Here is a 26,032-nt window from a genome sequence, read left to right on the forward strand (position 1 = left end):
TGTCTCCCCCAGGGACAACCCTACACCCCAACCTGTCTCCCCCAGGGACAACCCTACACCCCAACCTGTCTCCCCCAGGGACAACCCTACACCCCAACCTGTCTCCCCCAGGAGAAATGCATCACTACTGTCACTTCACGTCGGTTTCCTCCTGACGCTATGGACACATTTACACTCTTTCATACCCGAGTGACTGTATGATCCACAAGAGGAAGACAATTCCCCCGTAACCTCAGGAATTACCCCAAATGGAGTGAATGAAAGACTTACAGGCTGAATTGGCTGCAGTATTTTCTTATTTGGCTGTGGAATTGGTTCTGTTTTAATGGGTATGTTTGTCAGTGATGATACATTAGTTTGGTTTTTAGGTGTATTTCTTGAGAGAAATCAATTAACTCAGGGATTTTTAAAATTTATTTCAGACCCTTGACTTTTTACATCTGAGAAACAATTTACTATCTGAATGCTAAAGAAACACTACTTTCAAAATAAGTGGTGAATTGGTCAACAAACCAGGAATTGAATGTTGCATAGGTCCTAAACAAAAAGCAAAGGACACATGGGCATCTCCTTAAACTATATGTTTCTTGGTAGCATTTGTTGCAGGGTTGCTATAATTATGACGGCATCGATAGCCTCAGAAACATTAGGGTCCACTGGTCCTCTATAACAAACGTTGAGTGTAAAGCTCCATCCATGCACATAATTTGAAAAGCCTATAAATACTTCGGAAGGTTAATAAATGCTTGGACCTCACGTGGTAACATACTTCATGTTGTTGCTTGTTGCCTTTACTTTGTCACTCTCATAAATGTTTTCCATAAACATACTTTGCTATATGTGTTCATGTAAAACATTGGGCGGCAGGGGGCATGTCTATCTGGCTCTGACTCAAACTAGGGCCAAACCAGGCTAGTCTGTACTGGTGCTCGCTTGACTGCACCACCGCCAAAGTAGCTGGAACATGCTAGAAAGGAAAGGAAAACAAATACACAATAACAATATTAAAATTATTCCAATAACATCAGCAGGATAAAACAAAGAAAGAAACTAACAGAACCATTGTGTGTACCCAGCAGCGTGAATCGTGGCGCGTGTGTCCGTGTTTTGGAGGGTGCTCAGCACAGGGTTTCAGTGTTTTGTACGGCGCGCCCGGCCCACTCCACTGGAATCCACTGAGGCTGCTCTGTCTCCAGCCTTCTCAGCTCCGCCCTGAGCTCGTTAAACGCTGAGACGATGTCGCCATTGACTAGGACCCTCTCGAACAGGTGGCCATACTGGCTGTCCATGGCTTCGGCCGAGCCAATCATATCCTCAAAGTCCTCTTCCTGTGGGAAACGGGAAATGATTGTGTTAAAGTCGCACTCGTAGGCAAGTGGAAGGTCCTCTGTCAGATGGTTCCGCTGCTCATTACAACCAAAACCTGACTTCTATCACTGTCAGTTGAGCCTGCCTTTAGCCCCAAAGAGGTTCATGTTAAAAAAAGAAAACGGACCGATATGGAACGGGACCTCATCAGGCAGATGGAAGCATGTAATATGCTTAAATCGTGTTAAACCCTGGGGCTTGACATCCAGCCATCTCAGACCCTGGTCTAACCCAGGTGTGACCCCGCGTTTTAACTGGGGTGGTTGTGGTCACAAACTGAATCAGAATACAGATGGGAAGTAAGTATGAGAGTGAACTGACAACACTCACAAGGGCCTCTTATACTACTCAGACACAAGTAAACGCACACACACACACAAAATTTCTCTCTTTCACACACACACACACACACACACACAAACGCAGGCCAACATTGCTCTTTAACAGCCCACCCACCACCCATTTTACTTGTGACCTTTTGGCTGCAGGCTACCCCTAAACATCCCATGTAAGTCACAGGGTCAGCCGGGGTGTGTGACCTTACACAAGTCATGCTGCCATGTTACAAGACCAGGGACACAAACATGTTTTTATGGGGTTTGTGTGTGTGTACAATGCAAGTTCTAACCATTTGGGGGCTCTGAGGCAGATTTAGTCGTGGGGCAATTAATCTCAAGATGTATTTTTGGTATCCGGTGTTAATGGGTATGTCGCAATCAGGATTCAAACTCCAGACACTCTGGATTCAAGCTCCAGACACTCCGGATTCAAGCTCCAGACACTCCGGATTCAAGCTCCAGACACTCCGGATTCAAGCTCCAGACACTCCGGATTCAAGCTCCAGACACTCCGGATTCAAGCTCCAGACACTCCGGATTCAAGCTCCAGACACTCCGGGTTCAAACTCCAGACACTCCGGGTTCAAACTCCTGACACTCCGGGTTCAAACTCCTGACACTCCGGGTTCAAACTCCTGACACTCTGGTTCTCAACAGAACAACTTTACCTAGTAAAGACCAAGTTAGTGCTGAATTGAGCTGCAGCCAGTTTAGAGGTGATTTCAGCATGCTGGGATGTTTATAGTTATCTTAACTTTTAAACCGAATCAATTGTTTCTTGGGGCCAAATGGGTGGAGGAACTGTTAAGGAGGTTGAGAAGTTGTGATGGAGGCAGAGGAGTTTTTAAGGTGATAGTGATATGATTTGGATCTGACAGCCCTGACACACTGTATTTCCATCCATTTTCCCCCCGATCAGGCAAACAGGCCAGCAGAGTGTATGGCCCTTGTTGTGCTCTATTAGAGACGGAGGTCAGGGAAGTTGTATGTTAAAATCACCAAGCAAATAGCCTACTGGGGTACACTGGGTGTAGGTGTGTTAGTAGCTCAAATACTCAAAGTCAGGTTTGGGAGGCTGATGAATCCCATCCAGTGCTGACACAGAGCCAGTGATCCTGAGAGCCCTTGCTTTCAAAAGAAGAGCCGGTCGGGGCTGGAGTGGACTTCACAGTGCAGTCATTCCTGTAGAATACATACACCACGCCACCGCACCCAGATGTGCCAGGACATTCCAGGTCGGTGTAGCCAGACAGAGGACTTTGGTTGAGGGATATGTACTCATTAGGCTGTAGCCAAGTCTGAGTGAGGCAGAGCATGCCTGGTCCTGTACCTGTGATATCATTCGGTAGTGAGCCTTTTTTTTATGGTTCTTGCTTTTAATACAAGACCCAGTTGACTTTTTTCATAATGTTTTGCTTGCATTAGTGAGTGCACACAATGGACCTCAATAATGAACTAATGAAATAGACATTTACAGGACTAAACCACCATGACTAGGAATTAGCTACTTCCTTAGCTCACATAACCATCACCAAACCATGCCACTAGCTTGCTAATATGAACATCAAATTGAGCAATGTTTTCAATAAAAAAAAAACGTGGCTTGTTGTAAAAATTCTAGCATGAGGATATCCTTTGCATTATAGAGAAATTACTCTAGAACGGTCTTAAAGCCTATCAGAAACAAGAATTCAACAATGCAATGGGATAATGTTTTATAAACCCGGTGGTTTGAAACCTGAATGCTGATTGGTTTCTCTGTGATACTGTGTATGAGACTGAAAAAAAGGAAGAGTGTTACTTTCAAATGTATAATTACCATGAAGATGTTTTGAGTGACATGTCATATTTCTTACAAAAAGTTGTGCGTTCCACTGGTCGACATTCTAGAAGCACCTTTCAAAGCATTCAAAGAAATGAGAGACCTGCACATTCCAACAGTAAACGTATGAGTAATTATTACTGTTATCAATACATGATTTATAAATGCTTTAAAAGTTGTTTATTACTTAATGGTAACATTGAGTAAAAAATTTAGTTAGAAGACAAGCCTCTACATTACCCTAAATGTCTTTGTCGGTTTTGTCTCTTTCGTTGCAAAGAATTTAGCTTTCCTTCTGCTAAAACGTAGCTCCCCGATCGATGGCGGCTTCACAAACAGAACATACGGTTTAAACTCGGCTGTGTGTAAACGATGTATAGTCTGTGGTATTGAAAGGTGGAACAGCAAGTGAGGCAGAGAGATTGAGAGAGAACGAGAGAGAGAGAGAGAAAGAATATTGAGAATTATATTTTAGTTAAACAGCACATTAGGCCCAAATGTCACAGTTCTGAAGAATATAACATTCAGACCAACAAATCAAGACAATGAAATCTATTGGTTCTTTGACTATTCATTTACTGGTCTGGGAGTGTGATTGGCCTGCAGGCCTGTCACTCACATTGGGCTGCACATCCAGTAAGCACACTTTGCCCTCGGCTGTGACCTTGCGGACAGAGTCCAGACTGGTGCCGTAATAGTTCCCTCTGTGGTGTCCATACTCAATGAACCTGACACACAACAACATAGAAACATACATCTTTAAACTGAGTCTGAAAACCTTCTACTCAAAAGGGATGCTAAAATGGGAAAATCTACTTGCATGGCTTACTGAACCATAATTCTGCTGGTGGTAATTGTGTGATGTGGCTGGTGTGACAGAGATTTCGTTCATATTAATAACTGATACCCGTCCCCAGACCAATTTTAAAGATAAAGAAACAAACCATGTAGACCTTTAAGGGTGAATACCGACATAACGGGCGAATGAGACAATGGCCCTCATTTATCATTCTTGCGTAGAAACGGGCGTATATGTTGGCGTAGGATTTTGCTTACACTCCTCTCACCGCCTTATTTATGAAGCTGTGCGTACCTTTAAAATCCAGGTGTACGCAATACCTGCCATTGATAAATGCCGCGGCTGAAAACGATCGTCATTAGAATAACACGCCCCTATATATTCAAGTCTCCGCTTCCCCCACGCCCTCATTTTACGCCATGGACACACGGAAGACGGCAAAAAAGAGAAACTTCTCTCACGTGGAGATTGAGACGATCACCAGGGAGGTAGAAAGAAATAAAATGGTTTTATTTGGCAGTTTAAAAAGAGGAATAAAAGATGATGATATGATGTGGAGTACCATTCATTAACAAATTAATAATTGCATGACAATTAGTAATATTCGTCTTATTATTTTATGATATTTATTATTAATGACGTTTATTGTTATTTAGAAGAAGAATGTGGTTATTATTATTATTTCTATTACTATTATTATTTAAAAGAAGAAGAATGTGATTTTTATTATTTTGTCAGTCTGAATTATATTTTGGTCATTAAAAGCCTTTTATTACTGAACCCAGTCCGTGCGCAACTGCCGGGCCTAACCCTGAAACGTCATGTAAAGCGCACAGGCTAGTATCTGAAGGAATACATATAAATCAAATGCTTTGGTAAAGTCACACAAATTAAACATTGAAGTCCATGTTGCACTAAAATAAACACTGAAGTTTGTAATTATTATGTTGTTGGTTTTTTTTACAGTGGGTCATAATATATCATATCTTTTAGTTTGTCAGTGCGTTAGGATTTTTTTTCTGCGCATTTTCGCTCTAACTCAAAACGTGCGTACACCACCTCCTGAGCTGGCGTAGGATTTGAGAGTGCCGTACGCCAACGTCCATATTGATAAATCTCAAAGTCACTGTGGTTTTGGGTGTACGCTGGAAATTTGGTGTACGCACTTTTGATAAATGAGGGCCAATGTGAATCCATCATGTCTTCATATCCTGTTCTATGGTTTAAGATCAGTGGTGGCAAATAAACAATTGATCCACAATTTCAGGATCGCTTTTTTTCTGTATGAAATACTGCACACTGTAGGTCGCTATCTGAATATGTCTTGTCTGAGGCACTAGTGAGACTAAACCGCAACAAATTAGGTGGTCGTGTTCTGACTTGATAACCTGCTAATAAAATGTTGATGTAATAACAATCAATTGGACAATTTAACAGCGTCCTCAGTAACCATTTTTAGCAACTACGCCCCCCCCCATGAGGAAATACCTACCTGTGGTTGACTATGTTCAATTCAAAAGTCTGCCTTGAAACAAAGTGATACTCCACGCCCTCTTCCTCCCGATTCCTCTTCTCACGGGTGGTGTCTGAAAGACAGCGTCTCGTAAGTTATGTTGTGGGGCATCCCCGCGGGAAATGAAGGACATGACAGTTCCACCACCCACTATCCATACTCTTCACAAACCAACCCTGACTATAGAGTGATATGGTGAGACTTGGTTTAGGATTCAGAGTTATTCCATTCAGGCAGAAATCTCAGGAAAAACCCAGGGCCCTGATGTTGTTAACTCACGTGGAACAGGGACACCAAAGTGGTCCGGGTCAGAGATTAGCAGTCTCCTCTTCAGCTCACTCAGACCAACCCCTTCGGGCCCTGTGACGTCCATTACCACAAGGAATTGTTTGTCAGTTGCAAATGTGTAATATCAACAACACTCAATAAAAGAGTCAGCCCATACCTTACAAAGCACACCCTCATATCTTCATATTGGCGCCTTGAACATCTGCTCGACAGCACCGCTCTCTCATTACCAATGATCTTTATTCACACACAAAAGTCTGAACGAATAACGCTTGAGATGAAAGAACTCCCTTATTCTTGTGATGCAGCTGTGTTTTCCATTATTGAAAGGAGTGTGTGTGTTTGTGTGTGTGTGTGTGTGTGTGTGTGAGACAGCGAGAGAGCGAGACCGACTGCGGCTACACTGTTCCTCTGTGTGGTTTAATATCCGCGTCGACTGTCCAGTCACACTGGAAAAGCAATATCACCCCATCTAGATGAACATTCAACAACACCGCACAATATCAGTGTCAATACACGGCTTCGGACAGGATTACTAGGTCACACGCAGCATCTGGGAACGTCTTCAGGGATCCGGGATGCGTTCAGGGAACATTCGCCAGTGCACAGCACGCTGACCGCTGCGTAGGTCGACGTCGTCATAACAACACAGATTGAGTGTTGCTTCTAAGTGGGATTCCTGAAATTCCCGTCGCCTGGATCACGTTGCGTCACTTCGGCCCGCAAAGGCGTCACGTTGGCAGATTAGTTTCTGGTTTTACGGTTATGCCTTTCACAGCCACCGAAAAGTTCACGAGGTAAATACATTACTCCACCTTCTCACGTGTACGACTGCTAGTAACATGATCTCGTCTGTTTTGAAGAACGAGAGCACCCGGCGTTGACTTTGGTAAAGAGAGAGAGAGATGGGGTGAAAAACGAAGTGTGTGTGAGGGTGAGCGTGCATTTGAGAGGGGGGGGGGTGGGTTGGAGAGAGTCTGTATCCGCTTATAACTATTTAAATAAAACATAAAATGCTAAATGTCTGCCTAATAATAAAACCTAATCCATCAATTCATGTCTCTTTCGTGGACCGGTGCCCAGGCATGGGTTTCCCGCTCTTAGAAAACACATGGCTGATGAATCTCCCTGACGGCTCCTGGCTTAAGGCTGACAGAGTCTACACGACATGACATCAAACAGAGACCATTGGATAGAGTGGAGGTGGTCCAGCTCAATTAGAGGGTGAAGTCTGTATTTAAACCAGTTTTTTTTTTTTGGTGAGCTCGCCTGTCATTATCCGTGATCCTGGTCATTGTCCAGCCCAGGGTTCAAATATTACAGACAAAGTGCTAGATTGAGCTTGCACAGTGGAACCAATAGAACAGTCCCCCAAGTGCAAACCTCAAACATCTGGAACTCCAGAGATGCTCACAGTTAATTATTCTGTAGGCCTAAAAAACGCAAAATACCACATTCTCTCAGCAGCTACTAACAGAGGCTGCCAAAAGTGATGACATTGCAAATAGCCCTTGCAACTCCTGAATCCCATAGGGGGAGATACAGTCCCCAGACTAGCTTTACTGGCCTCAGGATAGCGCTGAAGGTGGCCTCCAAAGTCTATAATCTGTCTGAGAACATTTACATTAGAATGAATGAAGGTAGCTGGAGTGATTTCTGGCAAAGACAATGCATTTGGTGGCCTAGATCTTACTGACTGAGTAATCTCATTCCCGATTAAGTCGTAAATTAAGCAGATATTAAACCGAAGAAGCCATGATTTGGGGGCAGCATTCGGTCTTTAGCGGAAAGGACAAGGCCACGTACCCAAATATGAACGGACTGAACCCACGGCGACCAACGCGGTTTTCCCTGTGCTGTCCTGCGTCTTACTCACCCACCATCAGCACCGGCCGATGGTCCTGCGTCGCATCCCGGCAGTACGGTGCCACCTCCAGATAGGTGGGTGCCTGGCATGCTCCCCCGATCTCCTTTCTCCTCCATCTTGACTCCGGGGGGTTCTCCTCAACGCTCCCGCTCCCGCTGCCCCTCCTGCCCAGTCGGAAACTCCTCCTTAGACCAGCTGTGGTGAAGGAGATGCCGGTCACACACCTCTCGCTCTGTGTGTGCGCGCGCACGTGTATGCACTGGCCCATGTTTTTAATGGTTTGCATTACCAAGGACCCGTATGTTTCTTATCTTACAGAACGGGACACCCATTTACAGTGAAAATAAAAGGTCAGGTTTTTGTAATGTAAAAGAATGAGACAAAGATAAATCATGTCAGAACTTTTTCCACTTTTAATGTGATCTAGAATGTGAACAGTTCAATTGAAAAACAAACGGAAATCTTTGAAAAATAAAAATATTACAATAACCTGGTTGCATAAGTGTGCACCCTCTTATAACTGGGGATGTGGCTGTGTTCAGAATTAACCAATCACATTCAAACCATCATTACACACCTGCCATCATTTAAAGTGACTCTGATTAATCACAAATAAAGTTCAGCTGACATTTTCTTGCATTTCAGAGAAAAGCCATGGTCCGCAGAGAGCTTCCAAAGCATCAGAGGGATCTCATTGTTGAAGGATTTCAGTCAGGAAAGGGTACAAAATAATTTCCAAAGCATTAAATACACCATGGAACACAGTAAAGACAGTCATCATCAAGTGGAGAACTGGACGTCCCTCCAAAATGTATGAAAAGATGAGAGGAAAACTGGTTAGGGAGGCTTCTAAGAGGCCTACAGAAACATTAAAGGAACTGCAGGAATTTCTGGCATGTACTGGATAACAATCTCCCGTATTCTTCATATGAATGGGCTATGGGGTAGGGTGGCAAGACGAAAGCCTTTTCTTACAAAGAAAAACATCCAAGCCCGGCTGAAGTTTGCAAAAACAAACATCAAGTCCCCCAAAAGCACGTGGGAAAATGTGTTATGGTCTGATGAAACCAAGGTTGAACATTTTGGCCATAATTCCAAAAGGTATGTTTGGTGCAAAAACAACACTGCAGATCTCCCAAAGAACACCATACCCACAGTGAAGCATGGTGGTGGCAGCATCATGCTTTGGGGCTGTATTTCTTCAGCTGGAACTGGGGCCTTAGTCAGCGTGGAGGGAATTATGAACAATTCCAAATACCAGGCAATTTTGGCACAAAACCTTCAGGTGTCCATTAGAAAGCTGAAGATGGAAAGGAAGTTCACCTTTCAGCACAACAACGACCCAAAGCACACATCCAAATCCACAAAACCATGGCTTCACCAGAACGTTTTGGAATGGCCCAGCCAGAGCCCAGACCTGAATCCAACTGAACATCTGTGGGGTGATCTGAAAAGGGCTGTGTACAGGAGATATCCTCACAATCTGACAGATTTGGAACGCTTTCGCAAGGAAGAATGGGCAAATATTGCCACGTCAAGATGTGCAATGCTATTAGACTCCTACCCAAAAAGACTGAGTGCTGTAATAAAATCAAAAGGTGCTTCAACAAAGTATTAGTTTAACGGTGTGCACACTTATGCAACCAGGTTGTGAGTTTTTTTATTTCCCCCCTCAAAGATTTCAGTTTGTTTTTCAATTGAATTCTTCACGGTATAGGTCACATTATAGGTGGAGAATGATCTGACATGATTTGTCTTTATCTCATTCTTTTGCATCACAAGAACCTGGCATTTTAACAGGGGTGTGTAGACTTTTTATATCCACTGTACAAACACTGTCAGAGGAGCTGGTTGGACAGTGTGTTTTCTGTTGTACCAAATAAGCCACATCTTGTTGAGAAGGAGGCCGGGGGCAGATGCCCATCATGGAAGTGAGCTAAAACACCGGCCCCTGGTCATGCCTGAACTGCCTGATATTTAAGTATTTCAGCCAGGCTGACAGTACGTGGCCTCCAGATTGCAGGCCAGTCTAAAACCAATACGGCTCCACTGAGGTGCCGCTCAGGGTCAGAGTTCATGGGCAACCTTGGAGGCATGAATAAGGAGGGGCATTCAGTACCCATGGGGGTCTAGATATTTGTGGCCTTTGACAATATTTCACTGTAATATGTAATACATTTGTGGATGTAAAATATTGAAAGTGTGTGTGTGTGTGTGTGTCTAAATGTTACTTTCAATCAATCCTCCTGTGTGATTGCTCACACATCACCCAAAGCCCATGCCTGTCACGGGAATGCAGTCCTCCTGCCCCCAATGCTGTGACTGCCTGCTGTACAGTTTAGTCACGTACTCCCGTGACGTCAATCACAGTTTCACTGAGTCAGCATGTCAGTATTGTTCGTTTTATATACAATTTAGCGATTACTTTTCGTGTTCGTCTTTGTTGATTTGGCTCGTAAACTATTAAATATTAAACTGATATTACAGGCACGCTCATCTGGTCGGCACTTGCAGTTAGAAATGTAGTGGTATCGATTTAACCAATATCAGATTTGATTAATTGTAGTAGAGTGGCAACAGGATATCTGCCCACTCAAGTCCATAATCTCTGAAGAAATTGGCCTGTGTTATGAGTTTGGTACTTCAGTATTTACTGCATTTCGTCTTTGGGTACAATAGAGCATAAAAAAAAAAAAAAAAGGATATCAGGGTGTTAGTTTTGAGGGGAGCGTGGGATCGTAGATTGACCACCTCTGCACTAAGAACAAGGATCCGATAGCTTACCCATTGGTTTATGTCCAGAAAATGCATTCTTGATGTTCATTAGTTTTGATGAAGCGGAACACACAAACACACACACTCTCTCATGCTCTTTCTGTCTCCCACACACACACCCACACACACACAAATACACAAATGCACACACACATAGCAAAATTGACATCAAACATATCCATATGGTCCTGGGAAAACGATGTCTGACTGTTAAAACCTCGTTGGCTTTTCCCATTGCTCCAAAGACCACATACTGATTGAATAATCTGGTGTGTAAAAGGAGCTGGAGCTTATGGCAGTCCTGGCAAATGCCAGATGGGCTGGTGAGTCTTTAGCCAAGTGAGCTTGTCTTAAAATGGGCCAGTGGATTGAATTCTTGTTCCAGTCAATTCCTGGTTCAAACCATGTGGGTTTTAATTCAATTTGCATCTGGATCTTATTGGGAGTAAGGCGTTGATACCTTTTCCAGATACAGGGATGAGGAAACAAAACATTTCACCTATGTGTACTCCAGTAATGGCACCATAGTCTGCGTCCTCTGTAGACGTCGGAGCGGGACACCCAAAGGGGAGAGAGATGGAGAAAATCAGAGATCAATGAACAGAACAGCGCGGCGGCGTCTCAAATCAGACTAGGACACGACAAAGGACATTAAAAACATTCTGAACACCGAGGGAATGTTTTGTTCTTTTGTTGTTGTTAGGACAGTAAAGGACAACGACCCAGACTAGGAGAAACAGTACCTTCCTCCTCTTCCTCTGATCAGCGTGGATACAAAACAGGAGAAACAAGCGAGTCAGAAAGACTAGTTATACTTCTCCTCCCAGGTGAAAGAAGGAACACTGGTGAGTACTTTGTAAGATTAGTGGCTACATGGCAGGTAATAAGCTCTAGGTCAGTGGCCCAAGGCGAACAGATGCCCTGAGCTTCTTATAACATTGTACATGGCGTGTCATTTAACTGTTTTTTACTTCTCAACATGTGGCATTGGCCTGATCTGTGACATTCAATTTGACCTTCAGATATGACCTTTGCACTAGGGGAAATTACCATTTTATTATTTACAGCTGGGGGTTTAGAAATCATCACCTGTGTGTTGTTTTTGGACACTCTGAGACTTGAATAAGGCTTTGGGCCGCTGGAGAGCAAATCTCCTAGGGGAGAAAAGAAAACAGCAGTCATCCTATATACAGTACATACAGTAGTACCTTCACCAGTTAGATCATCAGCAGTCATCCTATATATAGTACATACAGTAGTACCATCACCAGTTAGATCATCAGCAGTCATCCTATATATAGTACATACAGTAGTACCATCACCTTCTAGATCATCAACAGTCATCCTATATACAGTACATACAGTAGTACCATCACCTTCTAGACCATCAACAGTCATCCTATATATATTACATACAGTAGTACCATCACCTTCTAGACCATCAACAGTCATCCTATATATAGTACATACAGTAGTACCATCACCTTCTAGACCATCAACAGTCATCCTATATACAGTACATACAGTAGTACCATCACCTTCTAGACCATCAACAGTCATCCTATATATATTACATACAGTAGTACCATCACCTTCTAGACCATCAACAGTCATCCTATATACAGTACATACAGTAGTACCTTCACCTTCTAGACCATCAACAGTCATCCTATATACAGTACATACAGTAGTACCATCACCTTCTAGACCATCAACAGTCATCCTATATATATTACATACAGCAGTACCATCACCTTCTAGACCATCAACAGTCATCCTATATACAGTACATACAGTAGTACCATCACCTTCTAGACCATCAACAGTCATCCTATATATATTACATACAGTAGTACCATCACCTTCTAGACCATCAACAGTCATCCTATATACAGTACATACAGTAGTACCTTCACCTTCTAGACCATCAACAGTCATCCTATATACAGTACATACAGTAGTACCATCACCTTCTAGACCATCAACAGTCATCCTATATATATTACATACAGTAGTACCATCACCTTCTAGACCATCAACAGTCATCCTATATATATTACATACAGTAGTACCATCACCTTCTAGACCATCAACAGTCATCCTATATACAGTACATACAGTAGTACCATCACCTTCTAGACCATCAACAGTCATCCTATATATATTACATACAGTAGTACCATCACCTTCTAGACCATCAACAGTCATCCTATATACAGTACATACAGTAGTACCATCACCTTCTAGACCATCAACAGTCATCCTATATATATTACATACAGTGGTACCATCACCTTCTAGACCATCAACAGTCATCCTATATACAGTACATACAGTAGTACCTTCACCTTCTAGACCATCAACAGTCATCCTATATACAGTACATACAGTAGTACCATCACCTTCTAGACCATCAACAGTCATCCTATATATATTACATACAGTAGTACCATCACCTTCTAGACCATCAACAGTCATCCTATATACAGTACATACAGTAGTACCATCACCTTCTAGACCATCAACAGTCATCCTATATATATTACATACAGTAGTACCATCACCTTCTAGACCATCAACAGTCATCCTATATACAGTACATACAGTAGTACCATCACCTTCTAGACCATCAACAGTCATCCTATATATATTACATACAGTAGTACCATCACCTTCTAGACCATCAACAGTCATCCTATATACAGTACATACAGTAGTACCTTCACCTTCTAGACCATCAACAGTCATCCTATATACAGTACATACAGTAGTACCATCACCTTCTAGACCATCAACAGTCATCCTATATATATTACATACAGTAGTACCATCACCTTCTAGACCATCAACAGTCATCCTATATACAGTACATACAGTAGTACCATCACCTTCTAGACCATCAACAGTCATCCTATATATATTACATACAGTAGTACCATCACCTTCTAGACCATCAACAGTCATCCTATATACAGTACATACAGTAGTACCATCACCTTCTAGACCATCAACAGTCATCCTATATACAGTACATACAGTAGTACCATCACCTTCTAGACCATCAACAGTCATCCTATATATATTACATACAGTAGTACCATCACCTTCTAGACCATCAACAGTCATCCTATATACAGTACATACAGTAGTACCATCACCTTCTAGACCATCAACAGTCATCCTATATATATTACATACAGTAGTACCATCACCTTCTAGACCATCAACAGTCATCCTATATACAGTACATACAGTAGTACCTTCACCTTCTAGACCATCAACAGTCATCCTATATACAGTACATACAGTAGTACCATCACCTTCTAGACCATCAACAGTCATCCTATATATATTACATACAGTAGTACCATCACCTTCTAGACCATCAACAGTCATCCTATATATATTACATACAGTAGTACCATCACCTTCTAGACCATCAACAGTCATCCTATATACAGTACATACAGTAGTACCATCACCTTCTAGACCATCAACAGTCATCCTATATATATTACATACAGTAGTACCATCACCTTCTAGACCATCAACAGTCATCCTATATACAGTACATACAGTAGTACCATCACCTTCTAGACCATCAACAGTCATCCTATATATATTACATACAGTAGTACCATCACCTTCTAGACCATCAACAGTCATCCTATATACAGTACATACAGTAGTACCTTCACCTTCTAGACCATCAACAGTCATCCTATATACAGTACATACAGTAGTACCATCACCTTCTAGACCATCAACAGTCATCCTATATATATTACATACAGTAGTACCATCACCTTCTAGACCATCAACAGTCATCCTATATACAGTACATACAGTAGTACCATCACCTTCTAGACCATCAACAGTCATCCTATATATATTACATACAGTAGTACCATCACCTTCTAGACCATCAACAGTCATCCTATATACAGTACATACAGTAGTACCATCACCTTCTAGACCATCAACAGTCATCCTATATATATTACATACAGTAGTACCATCACCTTCTAGACCATCAACAGTCATCCTATATACAGTACATACAGTAGTACCATCACCTTCTAGACCATCAGCAGTCATCCTATATATATTACATACAGTAGTACCATCACCTTCTAGACCATCAACAGTCATCCTATATACAGTACATACAGTAGTACCTTCACCTTCTAGACCATCAACAGTCATCCTATATACAGTACATACAGTAGTACCATCACCTTCTAGACCATCAACAGTCATCCTATATATATTACATACAGTAGTACCATCACCTTCTAGACCATCAACAGTCATCCTATATACAGTACATACAGTAGTACCATCACCTTCTAGACCATCAACAGTCATCCTATATATATTACATACAGTAGTACCATCACCTTCTAGACCATCAACAGTCATCCTATATACAGTACATACAGTAGTACCATCACCTTCTAGACCATCAACAGTCATCCTATATATATTACATACAGTAGTACCATCACCTTCTAGACCATCAACAGTCATCCTATATACAGTACATACAGTAGTACCATCACCTTCTAGACCATCAACAGTCATCCTATATATATTACATACAGTAGTACCATCACCTTCTAGACCATCAACAGTCATCCTATATACAGTACATACAGTAGTACCATCACCTTCTAGACCATCAACAGTCATCCTATATATATTACATACAGTAGTACCATCACCTTCTAGACCATCAACAGTCATCCTATATACAGTACATACAGTAGTACCATCACCTTCTAGACCATCAACAGTCATCCTATATACAGTACATACAGTAGTACCATCACCTTCTAGACCATCAACAGTCATCCTATATATATTACATACAGTAGTACCATCACCTTCTAGACCATCAACAGTCATCCTATATACAGTATCTTCACCTGTTTGACATCAACAGTCACCTTACAGACGCCGGCCTACCTCTCCTGAAGTTGCCTGGAGGGGATCAGTCCTGCTCGAGGGTTGCGGTCACCATAGTGACGGGCCTGCCACCAGGTATCATCCCTGTGGCTGACGATCTGCAGGATGTCCCCCCTCTTAAACCGGAGACCCGCTTGTCTGCAGGGGATGGCCGGGTCCTGCTCAGGGTCATAGTCGAAGAGCGTCCTCACGAATAACTGAGGGGGGGGGGGGCAGAATGGCTGTGAAGCGTGTGTGTGTGTGTGTGTGTGTGTGTGCTGTCCCACACTCTGGCACTTCGATGAAATGCAGAAACAGAGACGGAACCGCAAACGCAGGGAGTGCGATGCCGTTACCTCGGACTCATTGGCCGACAGCTCTTCCGTGGAGACGGCCGCCGGTATCACCGTGAAGGTCACCACTCCCTGCGACTGAGCCTGGCGTGACAGGAAGACGCAGGATGTAGACCGACAGACACGCGTTAGGCCAAACCAACACAGCACAGCTGCGAGGCGGAAGACACGGTTTTAGACGATCGCTCACCAGAATAGGTGGGATCTCCTCTGGATTTCTATTCTCCACCGGGACTCCGTTGACCTCCCTTAACTCGTCGCCCTCATGGATGAGGCCTGCGAAATGACTCACGTTGCAGTTCAGTGAGTCCACGGAGTCAGTTCCCTACTGGGCGCGCATCCATGCAATGTCATTGTTTTTACCGGTCGCGTCCGCAGCGCCTCCCTTCATAACCCTCGCTACGATGACAGCCCCAGAGGATCCATCCCTCTTCAAGGTGGCTCCCTGAGAAGGGGGGATAGAGGGGGAGAAAGATGGAGAAAAGAGAGAGGGAAGGAGAGACAGAGAGAGGAAGGGAGAGAGAGATGGAGAGATGGACAGAGGGAAGGAAAGACGGAGAGAGGGAAAGAGAGACGGAGAGAGGGAGGGAGAGAGAGAGATGGAGAGATGGACAGAGGGAGGGAGGGAGAGAGAGAGATGGAGAGATGGACAGAGGGAAGGAGAGACGGAGAGAGAGAGATGGAGAGAGGAAATGAGTGTGTTTTTCTGAAAAAGCTCCAGGTGTCAGAACCAATAACAGAAATTCTGCCTCTACACTCTTGTCGAGTTTTATACCTATACGCAAAGGAAAGCAATTCTCAAACCTCCCCGAACCAAAAAGCCCCAATCTACTGAGAGATTAACTTGAAGAGGAGCCTCCCAATGCCAGCTGGTTTTCGGGGATCTATTCACAAACCCGATTCCCCAACCCGGAGATCAACACTGTCCGACACAACCCAACCACGAGGAAAACAAGATAACTATTCAGCACACTATTTAACGAAACAAAAATATAAATGCTGCCTTGGCCTAAACAGAGAGTACACGATGGATGGCAGAGAAACACCATGACTATGTACAGGCTCACCATGGCCTTGCTATTGAGAAAGAAAGCCCTGGCTCCCCCAGGGGAAGACGGGCTGCGTGTACACTGCCCGGAAAAAGAGGGAGAAACGGATGCTTTACCACATTAGAGGCACGTTTCCCCCCACAGATCAACGCTGACCCACAGCGAATTAGAAAACTAAATCAAACACTGATTAATTTAATTTTCACTTTAACTATTTGCACATTGTCACACCACTATACACCGGTAATAACGTGCCAACGTGTAAACGCCTTTCCCCTTAAGTAATGTCTGTGTGTTTATGTGTGTGTAATGTCTGTGTGTTTATGTGTGTGTAGTGTTTGTGTGTTTATGTGTGTGTAATGTCTGTGTGTTTATGTGTGTGTAATGTCTGTGTGTTTATGTGTGTGTAGTGTTTACTTAATTTTTTATTGCATTTTGGAAACGTTTTGATTAGTGTTATTTATTCATGATTCATTTCAATCAGAGTTATTTACTCATAGTTGCTAGTTTGAAATACAATACATACAGGGAACAAAATCAGCAGGCTTTGCATAGGTGGAGTTTTGACGTGTCTGTTGACATCAGATGGGGGTACAGTATAAGTTATTAGACCAATGACAAATATTTCATACATATCTGATTTGGTCCCCCAAACTCTATGGGTGCTTTTCCACTCCTAATTTAGACCACTCACAGACAGACACTCCAAGAAAGGTTCTTGCTTGAGGAGTTGTTTTAAGCTCATAAAGGTTTATTTTATATTATCATTTTATATTATCATTTTAACGTGTTTAAGAAATGTTAGCATTTGGGCCAAATCGATCTTCTAATAAAGCTAAAAACATTTATTCCATTAACCCGGGCGACTTAATTCCAGCCGCTGCAATTTGCTCAGAGACAGAACCGATTTGGCGGCGTGCAGCGGACACAATCACAGAGCTGGAGAAGTCCTCCCTCATTGTTTTCACCAGATGTTAACGACGGGGGGAGGGGACGCACGGTGGAAACTGCATCTCAGGCCGTTACCTACGATCAGGTCACGCCAGGTCACTTTGCATTACGGTTTGGAAAAATGGAGGCACGTTGCATCAATAAAAATCAGACCCAGTCGTAAAAAAGGTCAGCCCTAAACCTCCATATAAGTTTGTTAATACGTATTTGTCTGTGTAAAGGTATGTTCTTTATTATTGGCAGAAAAAGCACTCCAATCTCAATCGTTCACGCATGTCTGTATACACACACACACACACACACACACACACATAACAATGCCATAACTCTGCAAAATGTCACTGCAGATATATGGCAACAAAGATATGGAAGAATTGACTTTCCAAAGGCTGAGTAAGGAGAGGCTTTGCAGCCCCAAAGGTGATCCAGGTTTTCTAAAACCCTGATCCTTATGTTCTCTTTCCATCCCGAGGCTTTTGTCCTGGCTACACCTTTGCTTGCGTGGCTTTCATGGATCAGGTTGTGCGACTACAATTAATCTCAGCACCGAGAACCAAATCAACTTCTAAGGCAGTAGTGAGACCTGACTACAATAAATCAATGAGAGGAATGTTCTCAAAAGCTATTATCTGTGGCTTCAATCCCTGGCACGTCTCAAATTATCACACCTGCCGATGAGAAAATGATGACCCTCATCAGACCTATCACCGTGGCTGTCGAGTATAGATAATAAAAGGTAATTAACATTCAATATTTTCAAGGTGTTAATATTCAGGCAGTTTCACATAAAGACAACGCCAAAAACCACATGACCGTTTACCTCACGCTAATTTAGCTGACGCCCTTACCAACCTTAAGGCAGGCCAGCGAGCACATACTTTTCGTTTTCTGGTCCACAGTGAGAATCAAACCCACACCCCTGGCGTCGCAAAGTTAACGCCGTCTTGCGTTTGGCCCTGTGATCATTATGGACTCACCAGTGGTTCCTGGCTTTTCATCAGGCTTACAATCCTCACAGAATCTTCACCAACCGTGTCATCGGGCAGGGGCGGGAGCTCGGGGTCGTAACCCTTCCTCGCCACCGTGTCATGAACGGAAAGAAGGCCCTGGACAGAGAAGGTTGAGAAGCTTCTTACATATAGGAACTTTGCAGGCACTCGGCCCATGCGGTTAGTAGGGAGAAGTGGATGCGAACATCCATCCATACAGGTATTTGTCTATCCAACTGTCTGTCTAGCTGGCCGACTTTCGTGACAGGAACAAACAAGCCAATGAAATAGAATAGGGGTCAGTTCATTAAGGTATAAAACATCTGCCTGCGGAACTATCAGTAACACATACAAATACATCTGAGTCACCAGTCAAGAGCCAGTAGTGAACTAGTGGTTAAACGTTTCCCTGTGTAGTGAACTATAAATGACCAGGGGCTGCTGTTTAGTAAACACTAAGTCTGGAACAATCGGATACGCCGTGTGACAGCTGTGGGATTAGACCACATAGGTTCATATTGTGACTATTTCCACAGAGTTTCATATTGAGACTATTTCCACAGAGATTCATATTGTGACTATTTTCACAGATATTGAGACAGAGGTGCTAATGTAGAGCTGTCTGGGATTCAAACAAAGCGTATGGTTATGTGTAATTCACTAAAAAGACGTGGATGTACCAATTCCAGATTTAAAGGAGTATTTTACTGGTTTATGGGCAGAGATAACAGAAACATGGATTACAGTCCTTCTTTAATTAGCCATTAAAAAACTTCATTTAACTTCAGGGACTGCTAGTAAAAAATATATATATAATGAAAATAAATGGGATTTAATATATTGATAATAATATTTATAAATATAGATAATTATTATAATTGTCAAATTTTGGTTTGATGTAACTTAAGGTGATATGGGAAGCTCAGTGTCGCGTGTTGCTTCCTTACATTGTTTTGTTAGCTGTGTCTAACGTACTTGAAGGACACTCAACCGTGGACCACAATTCATCCTGGCCGATATACTTCTTTCAGGGTAATAAAAAAAACACAAAACATCAAGCTGTAAAATAGCAAAATTAATCTTTAGTGGCTTACTTTTTTTCATCTCTGACCAATTCAACCCTGATGCAGTAATGGCAATAATGAATATATGATTGGTTATGTTAGCCTTACTGCTAATGACGTCTATTCATAGAAGTTAATAGCTTTGGGATTGGAGGGAGAAACAAAACAACGTGTAAAGCCTGGATTCATTCATCACCAAAGAAATGAGCTGTGCTTGCACTAATTATAGGCTACATTAAAACAGCACCTGTTGATTAGTCAGAAGGGGTTGTAATGTCTGTGGGTGTGTGTGTGCTACTATTCTTGTGAGGTCAAAATGTGCTCACTTGTACAGTAAACCATGGAAAATCATGACTAGTTAGGACATATTTCCAAGTCCTCATATACAACTTGTTTTTCTTGTGGTTAAGGTTAGGTTTAGGCTGGTAATTTGGGTTTTTGTGGTTAGGGTTAGGGTTTGAAAGGATAGATTGTTTAATAGAAATCAATGGTGATCCAAAAAATTCTCACAAGTATAGTAAAACAAATGTTGTGTGTGTGTGTTTGTGTGTGTGTGTCTGTATATGTATGTGTGGTGTTAGAACTGTGGTCAGTTGTAGGTTTATGCATTACTAGTTAGGTTTGTGGGTTAGGCATTAGGGCTAGGTTAAGTTTAGGCATAAAGGTGATTAAAGTTATGTTCAGGGTTAAGTTTAGTTCACGGTTAGGATTAATTAGGGTCTGAGGATTCGGGAAAGTGGACTTGCGGGTTTCAGGTCCCCACTAGGACAGAACAACAAATTTGTGTTTTGGTGTGTTTCTGAAGGCAGTAGGATCGAGATATTGAACAGGAGATATACCTTCACATGTGGCTTGGAGAGCAGGCAGATCAACTCTGAAAAGTCAGCACTGGCCAGCTCACTGCACAGCTCCTCGGACATCTAATACAGACAGACAGACAGGGGTTAAGTCCTGACACACACACACACACACATTTGAGATACCATCCTTGTTCAGACCAAACCTTTTTACTCCCGTTTCAAATCTCGTTTCCTAAGAGTGCAAAGCCAACCCAAAACCCTTAACCCCAAATGTTTCTCACGGGGACCGGCAAGATGTCCCGATCAGGTTGAACCCTCCTTGTTTCACTCTCGTTGAAGTAGTCAGTAGTACATTAAAACACACATGCACATGCAAAACACCCACACACACACGCATGCAAAACACACACGCATGCTGCCAGACAGTGTGCACCCTCCGACAGACCAATGAGGATCAGTGTTTGGTGGTCGGGTGTCTACAGCGATGATGTTGTTACATTTGGCTTCAAGACAGTTGCAGTGTTTCCTTGTAGATGTAGGCAAGCCAGGGTGCATCCCGCCTCCAGAGGAAACACACACGAAAAACAATGCACAAGTGTGCATCATTAAGGTCAGCACTTTCCCCTGTGAGCAAACAGAAGCGACGGCTATTTTGTTTGGCCCCAAGGCGTGGAAGATTAAGACCCAATCTGAAGTGGCTGTTTCAGTACCTTCGCAAAGGGAAGAATTGAAAAGGACGGGGAAGGGCAGAAGGTGAAGTACACAGTAGAAGCACTGACGGTAATGATTTTAGCAGTTTCATGTTGAAAACTGTCCCCTGTGATTTCACTCTAAGAAGAGAACTGTAAATGAATATCCCTGTAAAATCAAAACTAGGCCTCAAATCAGGTCATATTGACATACCGATGTGTGTGTTGGGCCACTGTGTCTTTCCTCTCCCCCCTCTTTCGCACATCATCCGTCCATCCATTTACACATTCATCAGCCCATCTGCCTACCCGCCCATCCACCCATGACCATTTGGACAACCATCAATTGGAAATGAAAGATGCCCAGAGAAAGACTCACGTTACAGGCCAAACTCTCTGCATTATCCCTGACCGGGACAGGATTCTTTCTCCCAAACCGCCTCAACACCGCATGAATCTGCGGACAAGGGGGCGGAGGAGAGGGGGAGGAGGAGAGGGGAAGGAGGAGAGAGCTAAAGTCTGTGTCTGTGGGGGTTACTGGTAAAAAAAAAAACTAATCACAGATGAAATTCATCTGTCGCTTTCATTTACTCTGATTTGGTAGAATTAGTTTGCCAGGGAAAACTAATAATGTTGGGAAAAGTTCTAGAAGTCCCATAGGGATAACTGAGGACGTAACTCAGAGCATAACTCTTTCTAGCATAAACATTGACATTGAAGGAATCCCGCGTTTTAATGTAGTCAACTGAGTGGGACATCCCTCTAATTGCCTCATCCCTCCTTATGTTCCGGTTGGGACAGCAACTCCAACTGGGTGACTAGGATTCATGTGAGCCAACAAATGAAACTGAAATTGATGACATGAACATGGAGGCGGCCTCAACGGTGCTCTCCATGCTGGCAAAGAAGCTAAAATGGCACTGATGCACCAATGAGACCTCTATCCACCTCTATTGTTCAAGCCTTAATACTATGACCCATTTGCCTGCATCTGGTTCCTAGTAAACGCAACATTTCAAAATGGAACACGATCAACACTGTCAAAAAGCATTACTATAAAATAACTGGAGCATTGCTGTGACATCATAGTACTACAGTTAAATCCATTTTCACCTTCACCAGTAGGTGTAATCTTCTTTCCATGATCATGCTTTTAAGAAATGCAAAGTCCTCATTTGTGTCCATTATGGATTTCATCCCAGAGATCACCAAGGACATCAGTTCAAAAACACCTGGAGTCACAGAGAGATGAGGAAAACACACACTTACACGCGCAGACTGATTCATCCCACCTGCATCTTTCCCTTCATTCACAAGAGCATCAGTGGCAGGGCCATAACCAGGAATCCTGGGCCCCCTGAAAAGATATGTGCTGGGGCCCCCACCCTTATAAACAGCATTGATATTATTGCAATCGGTGCCCCCCCCCACAAAGCCATGGGCCCCGAGAATTGTATCCACCTTTCCCCTGAAAGCATGGACGAGGGGCATGTAAGGATTACCCTAACAGTCTCACACACATACTCTTGTCCCCGACATTCCCCCAAAATGTCTCACCAGATCAGGGTTCGTAAAGGAAGGAAACGTCTGACCAGATCAGGGTTCTTAAAGGAAGGAAACGTCTGACCGGATCAGGGTTCGTAAAGGAAGGAAACGTCTGACCGGATCAGGGTTCGTAAAGGAAGGAAACTTCTGACCAGATCAGGGTTCGTAAAGGAAGGAAACTTCTGACCAGATCAGGGTTCGTAAAGGAAGGAAACTTCTGACCAGATCAGGGGGGGTAAATGAAGCGAGGTAAGCATGGAGGGTTGAAACGTCTGACCATTAAGCCAGATGTCTCTGCCACCTGGATTTCCAGCCAGCATGGTGGAATCTGAGGCTCAGTCAGGTCCTATTGCTCCCTGGTCGTTGGTGTAGAAATAACAGATATATTTTGGTCATCTTCAGCGTGTGGGTTTCATTTACAAATACAGATTTGATCAGACTTTTTGGGAGGGTATTAATGGCGAAACAGGTCGATCACTCAGACAAACACACACAGGATGTTGGTATCTGCATGCAATAGTGCCATCTGGCTGTATTCACTCATCCAATCTCTGTCAAACATACATGTCCTAAATACATGTACAAACTGGCCCTACTACCTACTCATTCCCGGCCTCCATATGGCCCATTCATCCCCTCTTCTCCCACCTGTAACTAAAAATGCATTTTAAAGAAGTAAAGGTACAAAAACGTGCAATCACAAACATTTAAGTCGCTGTGGAAATGGTTGAAATGGTTGTGAAGGTGAAATGGTTGAAATGGTTGAAATGGTTGTGAAGGTGAAATGGTTGAAATGGTTGAAATGGTTGTGAAGGTGAAATGGTTGAAATGGTTGTGAAGGTGAAATGGTTGAAATGGTTGAAATTGTCTGTTGAAATGGTTGTGAAGGAGAAAATATATTAAAAAAATTTATTAGGGTACGTGCAGTAAAAATAAATTCAGAAGAGTTTCCATATTATAATGTAAATATTTAACAATCTTAATGTAGATAAAAGGACAATATTACAGATTTGGTCCAGATAAGGATGTGTTATGTGGTATTACTGCCACCAAGTGGTTACCATGGGGAAGGCTAAATATTTGCAATGATTTAAAATTAGAAATGCCTCATGATGCTGTCTGATTTCTAATTGACAGTTGAGTTCTACATCCATGCAAATAGTGAAGTATAAGTGCCAAATGCATGCAAGTAAAAGTCGCTCTGGTTAAATGAATCAAATTTAAATAGATCTGTCATTTTTTCAATTTCAGTGGTCCACATTCTTTCTAAAGAACCAATAGAGCCCTGTGTTTTTGAAGTGTGTTCACACTCACCCAATTATAATAGCCTATTCTCTCATCACTGAAAAGTAGCTTTTCTGTCCTTCATGTGACATCATTGATTTATGTCCACTGATTGATTGTGCTCTAAAACTGAGCAAACACTCAAGTCAGTGAGGTGCATAAAAGGACTCAATTTAGATACGTTTTTCTAAACAGTTGACTAACAAGCAACTCAGCATGATGTGACTTTAGTTGACAGAAAATAGATGACTATAGGGATATGTAGATCCAAAAGAAAAAAATCCTATCAGCTCAAATCAAAATAATCTGCCACCTGTTTGTACCCAAGAGAGCTTAATACATTCATAATGTAAATTCTAGATATTTAAATTTCATCCTCTAGAACATGATATATATAATGTTGCTGTCATTATGCAATTCAACAAGCTCAGCGTAGTTCAAATAAGTTAAGACTTACCAGGGAGAAAGTGACAACATTAATGTTTCTCCGTCTAAATCATGGGTAGTCGTTGGGTTCATTTGGACACATACAAAATAAAAGACATACAGTTAAAAGAGTCAGTCTGATTTCCACTGTATTGGCCCTTGCAAACTGTCACCAGCTCTGACCCAAATTAACCAGGCAAGCGTAAAGGTTCAATAAAACTTTGTCACAAATGTCCCCCTTCCCTACAAGTTACGCCATTAGTTCTGCATCACAAGGTTTGTTCATTTGCATCCAAAGTGCCCATGTACACTGAACAAAAATAAAGATTCAATGTGCAGTGTTGGTACCCTGTCCCTTGAGCAGAAATTACAGATCCCAGATTGGTTTTCCATACATGCAAACAAACTTACTTCTCTAAAATGTTTTGGACAAAGTTGTTTATATCCCTATTCCTGTTAATGAAACATGTTCCTTTGCCAAGATTAACCAATGATCTGAAAGAAATCTGAATGAACAGTATTTACACAGATACTCCTTGATGGAGACAATAAATGGCTACTTTAAAATGTACAGTTTTATCATATAACACATTGCCACAGATTTCTAAAGTTCTGAGGGTGTGTGCATATATGCATGCTGACTTCAGCAATATCCACCAGACATTGTTGATGGTTACAGATTATATTTGAAATGTTTACTGCCATCCAACTTCTCCTCCTGTAACCAGGTTAACCTGGCGACTCCACATCCCACTTGTTAACCTGAGTGATTGTCTGACACTTGCCACCGGGACTGCTGACGGAAATGCTCACCACTAAAGACTTTTGGCACATATTGTCAGAATCCATCTCAGTGTGTTGTCCTCACCAGGGTATTGACCAGAATGCAAATTTGGCACAGCAATCAACGCAATGTGCAAACACACACATTTGATGGCCGCTGGCACCCTGGACAAATGTGCTATTCACAGATGAATCACACAGTTTTAGCCATAACAGGCAATAACTAAAATATTGTATATTGTTTCATGGTGCATTTATAATTTGGTTCATTCTAAAAAGGCTTTATAAAAATGCATTTGATCTATCTATTTAAATATAAAGAATTTGATTAACACCAGAATCAGAATCACCTTGAGTCACTAAGTAAATGTACATACTCAGA

At 42.5% G+C, this 26,032-nt stretch overlaps 1 protein-coding gene across 1 annotated transcript; it reads right to left on the bottom strand.

Annotated features, from left to right (window-relative positions):
* Window positions 1–396: 396 nt before the first annotated feature.
* LOC105024995 (MAGUK p55 subfamily member 7) lies at window positions 397–25,585 on the bottom strand. The gene is made up of 19 exons (XM_020044159.2): window positions 24,899–25,585; window positions 22,726–22,844; window positions 21,992–22,069; window positions 20,963–21,043; window positions 19,048–19,176; window positions 16,434–16,515; window positions 16,261–16,346; window positions 16,074–16,154; window positions 15,739–15,935; window positions 11,860–11,924; window positions 11,514–11,528; window positions 11,270–11,308; window positions 8,005–8,190; window positions 6,120–6,200; window positions 5,820–5,913; window positions 4,148–4,256; window positions 3,769–3,909; window positions 1,073–1,328; window positions 397–967 (listed from the first exon to the last, which is right to left on the bottom strand). Exons 2-18 carry the CDS (start codon window positions 22,828–22,830, stop codon window positions 1,119–1,121), a joined length of 1,779 nt encoding a protein of 592 aa, XP_019899718.2. The 5' UTR covers window positions 22,831–22,844; window positions 24,899–25,585; the 3' UTR covers window positions 397–967; window positions 1,073–1,118.
* Window positions 25,586–26,032: the final 447 nt, after the last annotated feature.

This window comes from Esox lucius, chromosome 3, assembly GCF_011004845.1.
Source record: "Esox lucius isolate fEsoLuc1 chromosome 3, fEsoLuc1.pri, whole genome shotgun sequence".
In the NCBI taxonomy this organism is placed as follows: Eukaryota; Metazoa; Chordata; class Actinopteri; order Esociformes; family Esocidae; genus Esox; species Esox lucius.

What these genes read in the sequence shown, in the direction of transcription:
- LOC105024995 (XM_020044159.2), bottom strand. Translation starts at nt 22,830, where the DNA reads ATGTCCTTGGTGATCTCTGGGATGAAATCCATAATGGACACAAATGAG. An exon ending in TCCAGGCAACTTCAGGAGAG is followed by an intron (nt 11,925 to 15,738) that starts GTAGGCCGGCGT and finishes TTTCTCCCCTAG; the next exon opens with GAGATTTGCTCTCCAGCGGC. An exon ending in AACCGACAAAGACATTTAGG is followed by an intron (nt 1,329 to 3,768) that starts GTAATGTAGAGG and finishes CGTTTCCCACAG; the next exon opens with GAAGAGGACTTTGAGGATAT.